This window comes from Mandrillus leucophaeus, unplaced genomic scaffold, assembly GCF_000951045.1.
Source record: "Mandrillus leucophaeus isolate KB7577 unplaced genomic scaffold, Mleu.le_1.0 Scaffold87, whole genome shotgun sequence".
In the NCBI taxonomy this organism is placed as follows: domain Eukaryota; kingdom Metazoa; phylum Chordata; class Mammalia; order Primates; family Cercopithecidae; genus Mandrillus; species Mandrillus leucophaeus.
The window spans coordinates 3,044,040-3,061,348 of NW_012109474.1; the positions used below are offsets into that span (position 1 = coordinate 3,044,040).

Consider the following 17,309-nt stretch of genomic DNA (forward strand, 5'->3'; position numbering starts at 1 on the left):
GATGTTAGCACTACACAAAGCCTAATTAAAGAACAAACGTATTTTCAAAACTAGGAAAAGTAATGACAGCAGGAAAATTTTGGAAAAGAAAGTTTAAAAAAGAAAAAAGAAAGTCAGCAATGATTTCATCATTCATATTGATCACCAGTTATATCTTGGTGGGTTTCCTTTTAGGAATTTTGCATTTTTGAAAACAGTCAGAACTACGTAATGTTTTACTCTTTTTTTTTTTGAGACAGGATCTCACTCTGTCACCCAGGCCAGAGTGCAGAGGCACAATCTTGGCTAACTGCAACCTCTGCCTCCCAGGCTGAAGGAATCCTCCCATCTCAGCCTCCCGAGTAGCTGGGACTACAGGCACATGCCAACATGCCAAGCTAATTTTCTATTTTTTTGTAGAGACAAGGTTTCACCATGTTGTCCAAGCTGGTCTCGAACTCCTGGGCTCAAGTGATCCATGCACTTCAGCCTCCCACAGTGCTGGGACTACAGCCATGAGCCACCACACCTAGGCTTACCTTCTATTATCATCATTTAACATTCCATTGAAAACACTTCCCAACACCACTGTTCTGAAGGCATCAGTTTTAACATCTGCCTCATCAACCACCATATAAGATCAGGGCCGTAGTTTAGACATGGGAATTGCAATGGTGCTCAGGTGAGGGGATGGGTGGTGCTGGAATTCAGTCAGCCCCCTCGCAAGCCCCAGAGGGGTGTGTTCCATCCAGAGGGGACACCTTTTCTCAATTCACACAGGTGCGCATGAGCTGGCAGTGGCCCCCATAGGGATGCATCACCATTTAGCCACACCCCCATTGAGGACATTTTGGTTCTTTTCTTAGTTGTTAGCTGCTATCAGTTTTGTGACAAATTCTTTGAATTCATAATTCTTTCCTTAGGATGCTATCCTAGAGAAATTACCATGTGAAACAGTACCACTTTTCTTAAAAGGTAGAAGCAAATTAACCCCTGGAAAGGTGGAACTAATGTATGTTATGAAGCCACGTCCACTTCACAATGTATGAAAATGTCTTGTTCTTCCAATACTGGCCAACAATATTTTGTTTTAATCTTTATTGAGTTAGCCTTTATACACGGTAAAATATACCAATTTTAAGTATATATTTTCATGCATTTTCCTTAAAATTTTTTTCTCAACATCTATTGATGGGGTGATACATTTTTGATAGAGAATTTTTAGATCGAGATGTTCTGTGAATATGCAAACACAGATGGAGGACATTTTCATCACCTGGAAAATGTCCCCATTCTCCACTCGGGTCAGCCTCCAGTGTTCTCCCCATCTCGCCCTGCCCCTCCTGGGAGTCAGGGAATAGTAGTATATCACAGCTCTTTGGTCAACTGTGTAACATTAACTTTTTAAAGTCTTTGGTTCCTTGGAACATAAAAAGTCTGAATTTGAATTTTTTTATCATTACTACAGCTCAATATTTTTCTTTCTGACTGTACTAGTCACTGTACATCGTGAACTGTCTGATGCTTGGTCAATTTTGTTGGATTTTAACTTTAAAAATGGACTTACTTGAGCACTTTGTATTTTAGAATATCAACACGATCATTCATTGCTTAACTCCAATGTTCGCAATACAGCCCAATCTTTGGGCAGGGAAAGGTGGAACCAGTAGAGGGGAGGATGGGGGTCATGATGCACAGCATAGTGGGCGGAGGCAGGGGTCCTCCCTGCAGGCCATGCCGGCTACATGAAGGGGTCTGGAATTTACCAGGTGGCAGCAGAGAGATTCTGTAGGATGTCAAATTAAGAACTGACAACCTGATGTGCCTCTTAGAGACGGGCAGGAGAACAACTGTGAGCCCAGGGAGGGTGTGCAAGCCTGGAGGCAGGAAAGTGAGCGAGGTAGTTCTTACTGCAGTAAGAAGCCAGAAGGGTCCAGTCAGGGCCTGACGCATGCTGCTGGTGGCCAATGAATAGAAAGGTTCTGGACATGAAGGAAGATGGGGATGAGAGGGCCTCAAATGATCAACTGGATGTGCAGATAAGACCCAGGCAACAGGACGGATGCGGTCACACTCACCATGCTGGCAACATTATACACACGTTGGCAGCTTTAGCTACAAATGCATGCGGCTCACCTTAGGTGCTCCACAGCAGCATCAGGCTGAGGGGTGAGAAGGGCAGAAGCCTATGCAGAAGAGATAGACATTTGCCACTTCTTCTCATTCACACACACTCCTCATTCACACACACACACAAACACACTTCTCATTCACACACACACACCTCTTCTCATTCTACACTGCCCAATGCACCAAGTGGGCGGCAGTGGCCCTGCTAATGAGAGCCCGCAGAACACTAAGCCCAAGTGCTCCACGAGTTCTCAGCAATGTCCCCAGCAGCAAAGAGTTAGCGTCTATTATTAACCCCATCCTGTGGCTGAAGAAACTGATGGGCAGGGAGACTGAGTAAGCTGTGCCATCCAAGGCCAGAGAGTCGGTAGGCAGAGAGGCAGTGTGTGAACCCAGACAGTCTGATTTCTGAGACCACAGTCTTAATTCAGAGAGGAGGAAAAGTTTCATGAAAAAGGAAAAACAGATGAGGTGGAAGGGCTGTGAATATGGAGGATGATGTCCTAGAAGGAGGTATTTGAGCTCATGGTGAATGGGAAAGGGCCAGTAGTAATACCAACGAGGTAACAGCAGTGGACACAGGCTCCATTCAGCCCACTCATGTCTCTACCCTTTCTATTCCTCAGTACAGACAACTAAATTTTCTCAGTGTCACACAAAGTGTCATGCGAGCTCCCTCAGTATGAGCGTACTCCCTCAGTACCATCCCAGACAGAAATGTTGCAGCTGGCCCTGGTGGGGGCTGAGGGTGGTGGTGGTGGGGAGATAGCACCTGTGCAGAGGGACCACCACAGATAGAGGCATCAGACACCCAAAGGGGCCGGGCCGGTGCCCGGAATGTATCAGACTTCTCCTTCCCTGGTGCTCACCTCCCCCATCAAGGTATAAAACATGCAGGAGTAGGAAATCATTTAGAGATTAAAGGAGTCAACTGCTTGGAGACAAACCACATTAAAGCATGGTCTTTGGCCATGCCCACGTGCGAGAAATAATTCTAGGTTGAAAAAACAAGATCAAAGATGCCAAGTGTATGCTGGGATGAAGGAGGCCACCCCTATGCACTCCAGACCAAGCAGGAGGAGCACTGTGTCTGACAGTCACTGCCTTGAATTGGGGCCCTTCCAGCCCAGATGACAGTCTTAAAGACTGAACTATGTTCCTTAGAACCTTACTGCCTTCCCTGATCCTCCACCCTGAGAGAGGCTGCTGATGACAGCGAAGCCCCAGAGGAAATTCAATTAATAAAACCTAGGTGGGAGATAAAGGAGCCACCCCAGCAATTGGCCAGATAATAGCAATTGGGTGTGCTGGCAGAGCTGTGCTAAGCCTCACAGAGGATTTAAATATCTCCCACTTGTCATTTTCTAATGGTTTACATTGGTAGCACTCCACAAAGAACATTCTCATTAATTTGAGATGGCCTGAAATTAGCTTGTAATTTTCCTATTTCTAAGGTATTATCTGGTAACAATTCCTCTGCCATCTAGCATAATTACTGTAATGCCGGAGGCCCAGAAATGAATGAGGGGCTCGGGCCGCTCGGGGAAACATCTAAAATGACAGACCTCAGAAAGCCACAGTCAGGAAGATCGGGTAACTTTTCCTTTACAATGGAATTATATTTGTAGTAATTCCTCCCATCAACAGAGAATACTTTTTAAAATAAACACAATGAATCAATTTATAGTTCACAACATTAAAGTGTCACAAAGAAATTTATATACTCGAGAGAATTGAATTTCTCTTGTAAAATCAATGTTGAGAATATTTAAACCAGAATCCTTGCGCCGGAGTAAGGTCAAAACATAGAATAAGACTCGATGCTGAAACGTGGCATCTGGTCTCTCGATGGCACAATGATCACGCCATTTCAATTTCTATTTTCATAGTAGAAAAGTATAGAATGTCCTCCTCATTCTACCTTAACTTCAGAGCGTAGTAAGGGCCACACATGCCTCTATAAATAAGGTAGTGTCTACTGGAAAGTGAAACTGCAATAAAAAGTCAATTAGTCACTAAGTTAATGATCAACCTCCTTGAACCTCTCACTCCATGACCTGGAGAGAGAACAGAGAGGCAATGAGATGCTTTGAAGATTGGGAAACTCGATGTTCCCCTGGCACAGGTCACAGGAACTGAAATCTCCTAGCTCAGCCTGGTCTTTCCAGCTTACAAAGCTCACTCTCCAGCATTCTGCCTTTGGTAGACTGAAAAGATATGAGCTACAGGTTAGATACAGAGGACAGCTTCTGGGGAATAATTATTAGAAGTCACACAGAAAATATAATGTGGGGAAATTCTCCCTGGAGAAGCCTTTAAAAGCAGGGTCATCATGCATCGGGGTCAGAGAAATGATCCAGACCTCCTTTCAAGGTCCCTTTCCATCTTGAAGCCTATAAAGTCTCACAAGGCCACCCTGGGCCTGTCAGAGAGGCCAACGCTTCTGATCTCTTTACTGAACAACCTCGGGATGCTGGTTGCATCTTGGAATGGCGGGGCCTGCATTCTGCTCAGGTGCTTCTCTGTGCCTAGATGCCCCCACTCAGGACTAGTTTTTTAGAGAGAACACAATCCCAGGCACTGTTCACACCCCAAGGCAAAGGGCAGTTATTCCTCTCGAGTAGCTAAATCCGCTCAATTTGCCAAATGCTCCAATTCCCAGCTCATCTTCAGGCCTGAAACTCTAATGCAGGACAGGAAAACACCCACTATATGGCGATCCTCTCCCAACCTAACAACCAACTGTCCCAAACTGTGAAGGCTGCAAAGATGAGCAAGTCACACTCCCTGCCCAGAAGAGCTACTGGGCTGATGATAGGAAACTAGTACATGAGAGCCTCCCCAAGGAATAGAAATTGTATGTGTGGTCAGTTTTTAAAAGACAATGAAGCCATAATGTTCCCAAACCAGACTGAAGGTCGGGCTTATTCTTGTGGCCCAGTAACAAGATGCAGATGAGCTGGGGAGGAACAGAGTGCTTATTTTCTGCAACCAGTTATAAGGATAAGGCCTGGAAATTATTGCCAGCCCAACTCAAAATTACAAAGTTTTCCAGGGCATATATACCTTCTAAGCTATATATCTACATGTAAGTGTACATTCATCCAGACATAAAGGTAGTGGTGGTGGTGGGGAGATAGCACCTGTGCAGAGGGACCACCACAGATAGAGGCATCAGACACCCAAAGGGGCTGGGCCGGTGCCTGGAATGTATCAGACTTCTCCTTCCCTGGTGCTCACCTCCCCCATCAAGGTATAAAACATGGAGGAGTAGGAAATCATTTAGAGATTAAAGGAGTCAACTGCTTGGAGACAAACCACATTAAAGCATGGTCTTTGGCCATGCCCACGTGCGAGAAATAATTCTAGGTTGAAAAAACAAGATCAAAGATGTCAAGTGTATGCTGGGATGAAGGAAGCCACTCCTATGCACTCCAGACCAAGCAGGAGGAGCACTGTGTCTGCCAGTCACTGCCTTGAATTGGGGCCCTTCCAGCCCTGATGGAAGATTAGATTCTTCTAATCTATAACTAAGATCTGAGTCTCTAAGACTTTCCTCTGGAGCCTCAGTAAATTTACTTAATCTAAATGGGTCTAGGTGCTGGGGTGATTACCCTTATCTTGTCTCCTGCTAAATCAGAGGTTTGAGGAGTTCCTTCAGACCCCTCAATAAACTTGTTTCTAGAGACCTGCGGAGTTTCTTCAGATCCCACAATAAAACTTGTTTAATCTTAAACAGGTCCTGTTAAGAATTCCTTCCTTATTTTGTCATGCTTTAAGGCCCAGGAAGGGCCTAGGCAAGACTCTTAGTGGGCTCTTGTTACATTCCAGTCTTTGTATGTGGGTACTGGCTTTTTCAGCTTTTAATATTTAACTTACCCACTCAGTCAGTGCTGAAACAGTTGTTATAGAGGCCTACGCTAGTGAGACCTGGCCTGCCACAATAGTGTGGGAGTACTGGCATGGACAGAGAGAAAATGGAACTTCATCTGAGCCTTGGAAGCACAGAGCAGTGTCAGGCTACAGGCACACTCCAAAGGGCTACCTCAGAACAATTCGGGAAGGTTGAGCCTGGCTTTAGAGCCCTCTTGAGCTATGAGGCTTTCTTAAGAGGCTGGGAGACTCCAGGGTGAAGCTAACAGCTTCCGATGATCTGCAAGGTTTGAGAACACTGTGGCCAGCCATGCATGTCCTCCCTGAAGAGGGCTGTCCAGGGCTGGGCCACTGTCACGGGCTGAAGGGTTAATGCAATCACTGATTTCTCCCCCTCCATTTTCTGTGAAACCTTTTGATACTGGCTAGAGAGGAGATGGGTAGCCTCCAAATAACTATTGCAGCTTTGAGGTTGAGGTTACTTATAAGTTTATTTTGGAGAGCGAGACCAAGAAAACTAAAGCAAAAGAATATTTTTTTTTCCCCACCAAAGAAAGGTGAACAGTGGGTCTAAGAAGTTTACTAAAATATATCACTGTAGTCAACCTATAGAATGGGAGGAAATATTTGCAAATCATATTTCTGATAAAAGATTAATATCCAGAATACGTAACAACTTGTAAATGAATATGTAAAACTCATTCTGCCCACTCCCACACTGTGGAGTGTGCTTTCATTTTCAATAAATCCCTTCATTCCTTCCTTGCTTTGTGTGTTCTGTCTAATTCTTTGTTCAAGACGCCAAGAACCTGGACACCCTCCACCATTAACAACACAGTGCTGGGATTATAGTCATAAGCCACCGCGCCCGGCCTTAAAAGCATTTGTAAATATACCATTAAAGAGCACTGATTAGAGTTGGATGCTAATTTATTATTAGGAAGTACCACAAGAAAGTAACAGAGGACTGAGGAGGATATAAAATCCCAGGAAATCCTATGTCCCGCTTCCTGGGGCCAAAACTTCCCCACCTTCTACCCCCATTCTCTCCCCAGCTGTTCCTTAGCAGAACACATGAATCTGCTACAGCCTGTGTTGCTCCCAGGCCAACTGTCCTCAGCAAGAATGGGCTGGCCATAGCCACCGCCCTCTGCTACCTTGGCATCTTGAAGGCTGAAATCAAAGACAAGCAAATGTGTATTTTTCCCAAATTGAAGCCATTTATTTCTTGTTGCCTGAAGGAGAGGATAGGAATAAAGGATTAGAGACTCAAGGGGAAGAGAGGTATAAAGGATTAGACACTGCAATTAATCAGGCCTAGAGAGGCAAATGCAGGTTAATGCAACCCGGAAAGGGAATCCAAGCCAAAAGCTGCCAGGATATCCCCTATTAATTTCTATGCCCTGCCTGGTCAAAAATGCCCTGAAGGCAACTTCATAGACCCTTGGTTAAGGTGAGGAGCTCAGCTTGGGGTGGCTACATTGCTCTGGGTACTGCTTGCTTTGCACTTTTTTTGGAGCTGGGTGGGACAGAGGAGACAGATGTAGGGAAGCTTCCACCAGACACTGGGTGTCTGGAACCATTCAGAAAAGCCTCAGGGAAGGGCCTCTGAGCAGAGGACTCACCATAGTCATGGTGGAAGCAGCTGTGGCCCATGCTAATTTGTTTAGGAGCCCACAGCCTTTTCTCCTCTACAAGTTAACTACGAGTCAGAACACAGCAATGGGGAGAAATGTGTGTGTACGATGCTGGCGTGTGTACTGCTGGCTTAGAGAGAAATGTGTGTGTATTCACTCTGGCTGCTAATTCTGTAGCAACATGTAACACATTTATGGGAAAAAGTGGAATGGCTCATGTTTGGTACAGAATTACTTCAGTTCACGAATGAGCTTCACTGGCAGGCCAGTACTGCCCTAGAAAGGCACTGCAGCTCATCCAGGGACAGTTATCCCAGTGGAAGAAATCAGTGGCCACTGGTGGGGTCAAGGGAAAGAAGGGCAGTTCCACTCTCATTTCCTAGCTTTGCACATTTCCAACCTGAGAGGGAGGCAATGCCTTGTTCCTTTCCACTTCATGGATGTGGCTGGCTGGATTCAGAAACTCATCCCAGTATTCTTTCTGTTCTCTCTGGACTCCACTTTTGCCACTCTTGCTCAAAAGAGACAAGGAGAAGTGAGAAAATCAAAGACATCAGGTCAGCCCCAGGGCATCCTCCATGGGTACTCAGGCATCCCCACACTCCTGCTAAGAAGGAGTGAGACAATGGACAGATGGTCTTTTCCTCCAAGGTTTGATGGTCAGGGATATGAAGAGAAAACTCAAAAAATAAACAATGCTTGGGTTTTCTGATGCCACAGAGGATGAAAAGGTCCTTAGAATCACTTCTCATAGTCACGAATGGAATAAAGCCTAACGACTGGAATGAGTTTGAACTGGGAAGGAGGTGAGTAGAAAGGGCGAGAAGTGGGGCTGAGTGTGATGCCCACTTTCAGGTAACCAAGAAATGACCACATTAAAAAACAAAAAGGCAGGTTTGTTGGGTTTCTGGAAGGTATGTGAAGTCCAAGGGAAATAAGGCAGATAAGACACTGTAAGTGGACAGGGGCAGATGACAGTAAACAGCTCACACACGCTATCCCAATTCTCCACCCAGCGTTCTGTGTTGTTTTCTCCCAGATTAAGAAATGATGTCACTGATCTGATAGATTAGAAAGTACCTCCAGACTCAAGCCACCTCCTCTTCTGTTAAATTGTTGATTTCAATCTTCTAAGAGTTCTCTAAGAGTTCATTACATACCCTCTTACCCGAAAGACAGCCTGGGCCAGTCCACCTTTGTACAATTTCCTGGTGAATCAGACCATTGAGTAGCATGCACTTCCACATTTAGGACATGTATGTTAAGTGCTTTCTTGGCAACCAATGGCCCAGGCACACAGCTAGCTTGTTCACTCTGAATTCCCTTGTATCTAACTTGTTATCCTTAACTCTGAGAGAGTGTGAACTCAGCACTGCATTGAGCTACAGAGGAGTAACCCTGCATGGGGACTTATTTCTCTCAAGAAGTAGTCACTTTTAAAATATGACAACTTTATAACCAAAAAAAGCGAACTGGCTTCTGAGAAAGAATAAAGATTAAGAAAAAAACAACATAGCATGCCCGGAAGACAGCACAAAGGGTAGGAAAATTCCCAAGAATGGCCTTATGCTGATGGCCCTGTGTCGGGACCCTGCCCTCATGGAAGAGCTGTCAGACAGTCTCAAAGGAGCCTGGAGGCCACTCTGAGGTGGAGACACAGGTGAGGAGTTGGCACTAGGAATAGGACACCAAGTCCTCCAGGTTGCCACCCCATCCATGGAAAACTATTGTTTTCAAACCAGACAAGCCATCCTTGGGATCTATTTCTCCCCTATGGGCAGTCACAGGATGTTAGAGAAAACAAACAATTACAAAGATTAAGTGGCAAATATAAACACAAAATCCCAGCTTGCACAAGCCAGGCTGACATCTGCGGACTCAGCAGCCCCAGGAGCCCAGCTCACGGAGGCCTTCTAAGAACAGCAAAAAACCCAACGGAAGATCGCAGGGCAGGGAGGAAGCAGACTACTGAAATTCAAGGCATTATTAAGATGATATATAAATACAACAGAACTGAGGCATGATATTTTATGTAGTAGTAGTACTGAAATAATAAAATTTTTACATGCTATTGATGAGTCTGCATGTTAATCTTCCTAAATCAAAACCTCAGTAAAATTAGATCCTTCTACAAGTGGATTAAGGGAATTGGGTCAGACGCTGCAGCTTGGGTTTCCCCAGCTCTTACTTCTATGCTCTCCAAAGAGCAACTACAAGGGCTTAGCACAAGGCAGGCACTCGATGGACCAGAGGAGAAGGGGCCTGCCGGGGGTCATGCAGCTGAAGGCCTGGGGAGGATGCCTCTTCTCACCTCCCGCTCTCGGTGATTCTCCACTGTGTGCTCCTTATCAGTAAGGAGGTTTGCCTACACACTCTGCTCCTTCCTCACACCTTGGTTGCACTCCTGTTTCCAAATGTGCCTCCCTCACTTTCCATATTCTACCCCTGTTTAAATGATCCAGTTCAAATCTTAGCTCCCACATAAAGCTTTCCCGACTGTGCAAGTGTGTCCTCTCTAGCCTTGAAACTTGTACAGCACGAAGCATCGAAACCCTCAAATAGACCCTTCCACAATTTATTCTGATGCCTCTTATGTTACTTAACTCATGCATGAGACAACTCTTTAGCATGTTCCTGAGGCCTTTGTGATGGTAGAAATCACAAAGATTGCCTTCTTTCTTCATAGCATGCAACATAGTTCAATGTGAAACCCAGGGACAAGCAACAGCATCAGAAATGTAATTAGGAGAGCCTGTCTCTGCATGGGGAAGTGGCTGCTTCTACAGGGGACTGGCCTTTACTCCAACCTCATCACAAGATGAGCACCGGCTGAGTTCCAGCCTGCTAAGCAGTTGTTCTCACCAGAGTGTCACTGTTCTTATGACGCTTCACTTCTATGGATGTGAATTTCTATTTTAAGACTCCATGACTTCTATAATTTAAAGATCCAGGAGAAATTAGTCTATTGTTAGCTTAAAGAGGACAGGACATTGGTCAGAAAAGAAGTGCAAGGTAGGTTGCAACCCAATTCGTGTTAACTTCAAACAAGGACCTAGAAAGAAACTCAGGGAGACTGTGGCTCAAACCTCATTTGAAGGTATAGAAATGAAAGACCAGAGAGGGCCTGTGATCTGTGGAGATTCACTCAGCTGGTTGGTGACAGTCTTGCGATGGCTAGGCAAGTACCCTTTCACCACACCACGGTGGCTCTCCCTGCCAAAAATAAAGTTATAAATAACAGTCCTTTCAATCAAGCTGGAATTCTGAAAGGAAGAGAAACCTCAGGAATGACCACACAAAACACAAATCTGCACAGCACTGGACAAAATTATGGTATTAATAGCCACCTTGACTGTTACAGTCAATGAGGTCAAATGGTAGGTTGAAATGAAATATGACTGAGATACAGAACTTGAATCTAAGTTCCATTTCTCACAGTAACTTGCAAAATCACGTTGGGCAGGTCATTTCCCTCTCCAGGCCTCACTTTCTCAGATGTAAAAACAGATGCTTACAGAGTTTCTCATTGGGGAACTCCTGGTGTTTTGACAGGTCCATTCTTGCTTGGGGACCGTTCCCTTACATTATAGACCACTAAGCCTCCCTGGCCTCAGGCCCCATCATTGTGTCAACTAACAATGGCCCCACACATTTTAAACTGCCCTAAGTTGAGAACCACCAGGAAGCTCTCCAAGGCCCCCCGCTGGCTGTAAAGTGCCAGCAGAAAGCCACTCCCCGCTGGCTGTAAAGTGAGATAGTGATAGAGTGAGACAGGCAGCAGGCCTACCCGTAGATGTCCAGGACCCCGATGAAGGAGTGCTGCTTGAGGGAAGTGTGCAGGGCCTTGTTGATGTGCTCCACAATCCAGCTGAACAGCTGGGCATAGATGTGCTTGGCCAGGGCGTTGCGCGCATTGATCACCTGCTGCAGGGACATGGTCTTGACATAGGTCTCTGAGGTGGTGACCAGCTTGCGATGACACAACCAGTGCTCCATCTGACTGTGCTCCACCCCTAGCAGTCGGCAGAAGTTGCTTAGGTGTTCATCCTGGGGCTGTGGGAGACGGGGGAGACAGGTTCAGGAGGAGTGTGGGAGACAAGCTGCCCCCTACCAATGTCTTCCACCCTCCTGCCCAGAGGGAAAACAAGCCAAACCCAAGGCCTCCCAACAATCCAGAATCCCAGCACGTCCCCTGTTGCCAGCCCCGCAGTCTCTCTCTCTCTCTCACACACACACACACACACACACACAGCTAAGTGGAGATGACAGAGCCCATTAGAGAGCAATGCTCAAACTGATCATTCCACCTGCTAATGACCAAATTACAGGACTTTAAAAATCAAAACATTCTCCATCTTTCTTGTCCCCTCCCTCCATGCCAGGCTGCTGCTGAGTAACTGGTAAGAGGTGAGTCCCTCAGTGAAGGGAGCAGAATGAGAATCGAGAGCTTATGACCACGCAATCCATTTGGAGTAACAAACATATTTACACCAAGTACAGTTTGCATCTGCTGAGGTCTGCATGCAGTGCTTGACCCACAGCCCAGAAAGCAATTATCTTCCTCCCTCTTAGAGTTCCTCACTTACAGGCATTGCCTTTGAGCCACCCCATCTTACCAGCTGCATGCTCAGAAACAAACCCCAGGCTCCTAAGATGGAGGGGCCTTCAAAAGCACTAGCCATGTCCCTCCCTTAGAAGTCAGTTCCCCGCTCTGTAAAGTAACAGGATGGGCCAGATCAATGATGCTCTTCTGGGTGGGTAGCTTAAGTGAGAATCATCTTGAGGAGTTTTTGAAATTGTATGTGATACCAGTGAGTGGTTCAGATGTGCTGAGTAGGAGACAGGCTGAAACGCAATGGACGATGTCGCTCCCAGCACTGACCCTGTACTGTCCTATGCTTTCAAGCAGGCTCGCTTTCTTCTTAGCCTCAGTGATGCTAAAATCACAGAAACTGAGCTTTTTTTCCTCCAAACAGCAAGTGTTTTAAGAATGTAGACAAAGTTCCTCAACGTGGAAAGCTAAGATACGTGACAAAACCTTGGACCACATCTTGACCAGGGAAGATCATCTGGAACACTTCTGCCGATAACATCACACATGCTCAGAGCTGGAAGGAAATGGCAATTCCCCCAGTTTAGGCCTCTTTTCCTACAGGTAAAAAGCTGAGCTGAGCCCCAGAGAGGTACAACTACTCAACCAGGCCCCTGCCCCACCCCCAGCACAAGGCTTCTACCACTGCCCTGCCCAATGTATCTCCTGCCTATCCAGTTGCCTCTAGGGACTATGTGTGAGTCTTGACCCTCATTTACCCAAATACCAATCACATCACCTGACATTCGAGTCACTGGAGAGCCACGTTTCCCACAGGGTCTTGTCTTCTTTCACCAAAACGTATAAATTCCTTGGATAATCCTTGCAGCCCACTCGGGGCACTATGAGAAAACCTGCTCATCGTTGTTATTCGTTCTCTCACCTGTTATTCATTCCCTCATCTGAATCCACCTGGTAAAGCTGGTAGCCCAGCCTCAAGCCTGCTGGAGAGCTTATTCACGCTGAGGCTGAAAGGGAATCCTTCAGAACATGATGTGCCATCTCCTAATGGCCCTCAATTGCTTGTGGGACTCATTTTCTGATGAGGCTGCCTTGCAGGATTTAAATGAGGGCTTAATGAAAATTAACACAGATAACTGTTTGATTTCTCCCTTAACACCATAGCCCCAGGCAACTTTTTTCCTCCTACATATATTTAAAATCCATCTACCCAAAACAGTTATAAAATAATAGAACACCAGAATAATAGAATCCAAAATCACTAAGGCCAGTGTTTTTCCAATGTACGGTTTATGGAACAGTAGTTGCAAAGAACATTAATTGGCTTTACTTAACAGAAGGAGAGGATAGGATCAGGTTAAACACAGCTGAACTGGTTTAATACACCGTGTAGCACCAAGAGATAGATATTTTAAGAAGCATTTTTGGAAAGTATTTGATCAAAGAGTGCTTATGTTCTTAAGAAATTACATTGTAATCCAATGTCCCTTATTACTCAGATGAAGCTGAGTGAGGCCTCCTGACCTCTGGCCCAGAGCTCCTAACCCCAGCCCGGCAGGACAATCAGCTTGGTTTGGGCTGGGTGGGTGTGGAGAAGCCCCCATGGTTTCACACTCATAGGAGAGTTTCCATGGCTACTTCTCCTGGCCAAGATCCTTTTTCTCTGAAGCCAACCTGTCTCCCCCGTCCCGAAACATAAAGCCATATGTGGTAGAGTTAAGTGCCTGGGGACCGCTTGGCAAGCAACAAGTTCAGAGGTGGCAAGCGTCCAATTTGCTCATCTGACCTATTTCCAAGAAATTCTTAATTGCTAGGCATGGCACTGCAGATGGATTCCCTGACATTTAAGTGGCCTGCCAGCAGCTACCATGACTGCCCAAGACATGCCCATGGGCACCCTCCCCTCCCTGAGGCCTCGCGCTGTGAGTGCAGTGGAGAAAGCATGAGTTAGAGACTTGTCTGAGAACCATCCTGGGGACCAGCTTTTATCCACCACAGTGGGGCGGGGCTTGATTTTCTCACCCTCTTCCGACTGTTGATTAAAGGTGCTAACTGAAACTGATTTAACATCGTGCGATTACATTTAGGCAAAATTAAATGATGCTAAATCCATTAAGAATAGCCAACATCATAGGTAGCAGATTAGTTTTATGGGCCCATATTGCTAAATTCAAGAAACAAATTGCCTTTGGTGTCCATGCAATTGAATGCTGTTGCATCTCCAAGGTAACCCTGGCAGTCATGGAGCACATTCTCATGCTTTAATTAAAAATAAAAACTACTGAGCAGAAGGCATACTGCTTATGGAAAGACAGCCTTTCCAATAGGAGGCCCATCCTATGTGCCCGAGGAATAAACCACAATCAGTGGGGCTCTCAGTAGCAACTACTTAACGATGCATTTCTCAAGCACACATTCTGTGCCTGGCACTGTGAGGGCACCAACGGGGCCCACCAGGCAAGCAGAGGGCAGTCTCCTCCCCAAGGATTTGCAGTCCAGCCAAGGAAGCCGGGCTGGCAGGAGTGAAGGGGACTGAACACTGCCTGGGCCCTGTCCCACCTTTGCCATTGTCATTCTGACCTCAGAGAAAGAGGTTCCCCTCTCTGGGCCTTATTTTTTCCTCCCCTGTACAGCAAGAGGGAAGCTCTTAAGGTTCACTCTGGCTATAACAAGGCTGATACTAGACAAAGACTCTCTCACCATGAGCTCTGTGCTAAAACCTTTCCACATAGAGCTTTCTGGGCTCTTCACTCCAGCACTGAGGCAGGTGGTCATCCACACTTTACAGAGGAGGAAACAGAGGTTAGCACACTTGCCCTAAGTCACACATCCAGGAAGAAGAATCAGGATGTGAACTTTGGCCATCTCGACTTAGAGTCCTTGCTGTCCACTAGTTATCTGTAGAGCTCTGATTGCAAAACAATAGAAGACCAGCCTAGACCACAAACCTGCACTCAAATGCCTTCTGGAATTTCCTGCCACCTAGCAGAGAAAGGGCTACCACATCAGGCAGCATCCAAACCTCAACCTCTCAGGCCTCCTCCCTCCCGCCCTCACCCCGCCCCTTTACCACCTGCATCCTCCATCCATGCCTTCCTAAGAGGCCCTGATGTTCCCACCCTCATACCACCTCCATATAAACACTCAGTGGGAACTAGAGGGACAACAGTGAGCCCAACAGATACAGTCCTAATAAACACTCACTTCCCTTCTCACCTGAACATTCTCCGGAGGCTGGGTGTGGAGGATCAACCGTAAGATCAGAGACACTTCACTTACAGGCTCAAGCCTTAATTTTGCTGGTCTCACCCCCCAATGCAGGTAGGAGCCCAGGGACTCCCCAGCCCTGGTTCTCATGCTAATCACCAGCCTCACTAACATCTCAGAGTTGCCCATCCACTCTTACTCTCCTGTGTGCTACCTCTGAGGCCTGGAGAGCCTCAGTCATCCATCCATCTGCTTCTTGGGTGTCTGGTAAGTGCTGAGCACCACAGTAGATGCTGGTGATAGAATAGAGTGAGAACTGACCCTACCCTCTCAGAGTTTGGAGTGTCACAAAGGAGAAAAGTAGGCAGCAAGTAATCAACACACACACACACACACACACACACACACACACACACACACAATGCTCAGCCCCACAGAGGGGAGGTAAGAACCCATGAAACAAGAAGTGACCTGCGAAGGGCCTGGGGAGGAACAGGGTGCTGGGTGGGCTGGAGGTCCACAAACCACAGGGCACATCTGTCACCTTTCCTGCATCTTACCAGCCTCAGCCAGGTATTGGTCACTGCAGGTGTTCCCCATCTCACCCGTCCCTGACACAGAATACAGCTGCCCTAAGGAACCACGGGACACTGAGCTGTCTGCATGGGGAGGCACAGATGCTCTATGCCTTTCTCATCAGGGGAAAGACATTGGGGCAATACATCACTGGCCCTAACGACTCAGATTACGGGAGGGTTTGTCCTGCACTGGAGGCTCCTCCTCCACTCCCTGGGCCACAGGTCCTCATCTGCACACGACAGTCCTTCCCATGGCATCACTGCTGCCAACTCCGCTGCACCACGCCCTCCTTCCCCCTAAGGTGAGCACCCACACAGGTACATAAGCAGCAGATATCCAAAACAGCTCCAGGGCACCTAACACTACCAGCACCAACATCTCCTCCTTTTCCACTGGGCCCGACAGGGGAGCTTCAAGGCTCTCACGAGGCTGCAGAGTCCATGCCAGGGATGGCAGCAGGCCGGACAGGCCCAGGGGCCCTCTCAAACCCTAGATCATTCCCCATGGATTGTGTATCCTTCCATGGACGATACACAATGAGCTCTACTGAATCCCAGCTACAGTTCGGGTCTTCCTCTCCCTGAAGACAGGGCCAGTTTGAATTTCTCATAACCCCCAACTTTAGACAAACAGAAGGAGGTTAATTTACATCCACTCAGTTGAATAAGCATCAGCTCATGAGCACCATGGACACATGCCCTCAGGTGGTGTTGTCTTTTGTATTTTTCCAGTATCTGGTTATTTAAATTCCAAGTACCTGGAAGCAAGAATCATACTTTGCACCTCCCCAGGACCTGGCCATAAATAGGCACAAGAGGTATAGAATAAACCGTTGCAGATTCACCTATTCAAGGTCAGCATACCAGCTTTAGCTTTTCCCAACACCATTAAATTCCAGAGGGCACAACAATTGCTGTGGGTACCACTTCCCTGGTGCTTACTCCATCACCCGTCCATCCACTTAGACATGTATCTACCACATATCAGTACTACATTGGGCATCAGGAAAATAACCTTCATTGTGAGCCTTCACGGAGCACCTGACAGCTTGCAGTACTTTCACATGGATGTCTCACTTAACAGCCCGCCTTGTGCTGTCAGAATCTTGGGAAGGGTTGCCACCTGCCTTGTTCACCCAATTAGACTGTAAGCCCCTTTGAAGCATCAGGTACGGTGCCCTGTGCCCTTTCATCTCCTTGCAGCAGGGACCTCAGTCTGGCGCTCAGAAAGTACTCAATGGATTGACAACATGTAGAATTCTGTGTACTTCAGGGCACTTGGGAAGTCAACCCAACAAAAAGAATTTATCAAATAGCCACTACATTCCCTGCCCTCGGCAACAGAAACTTGAT

General features: G+C 46.7%; 1 protein-coding gene across 1 annotated transcript in view; it reads right to left on the bottom strand.

Moving 5' to 3' along the window:
* The window catches only part of MYO5B (myosin VB), a 261,230-nt gene that overhangs the window by 163,114 nt on the left and 80,807 nt on the right, over positions 1-17,309 (bottom strand). The window contains exon 9 of the mRNA XM_011969014.1: positions 11,407-11,672. Coding sequence (XP_011824404.1) covers positions 11,407-11,672 — 266 coding nt within the window. The remainder of the gene's footprint in view (positions 1-11,406; positions 11,673-17,309) is intronic.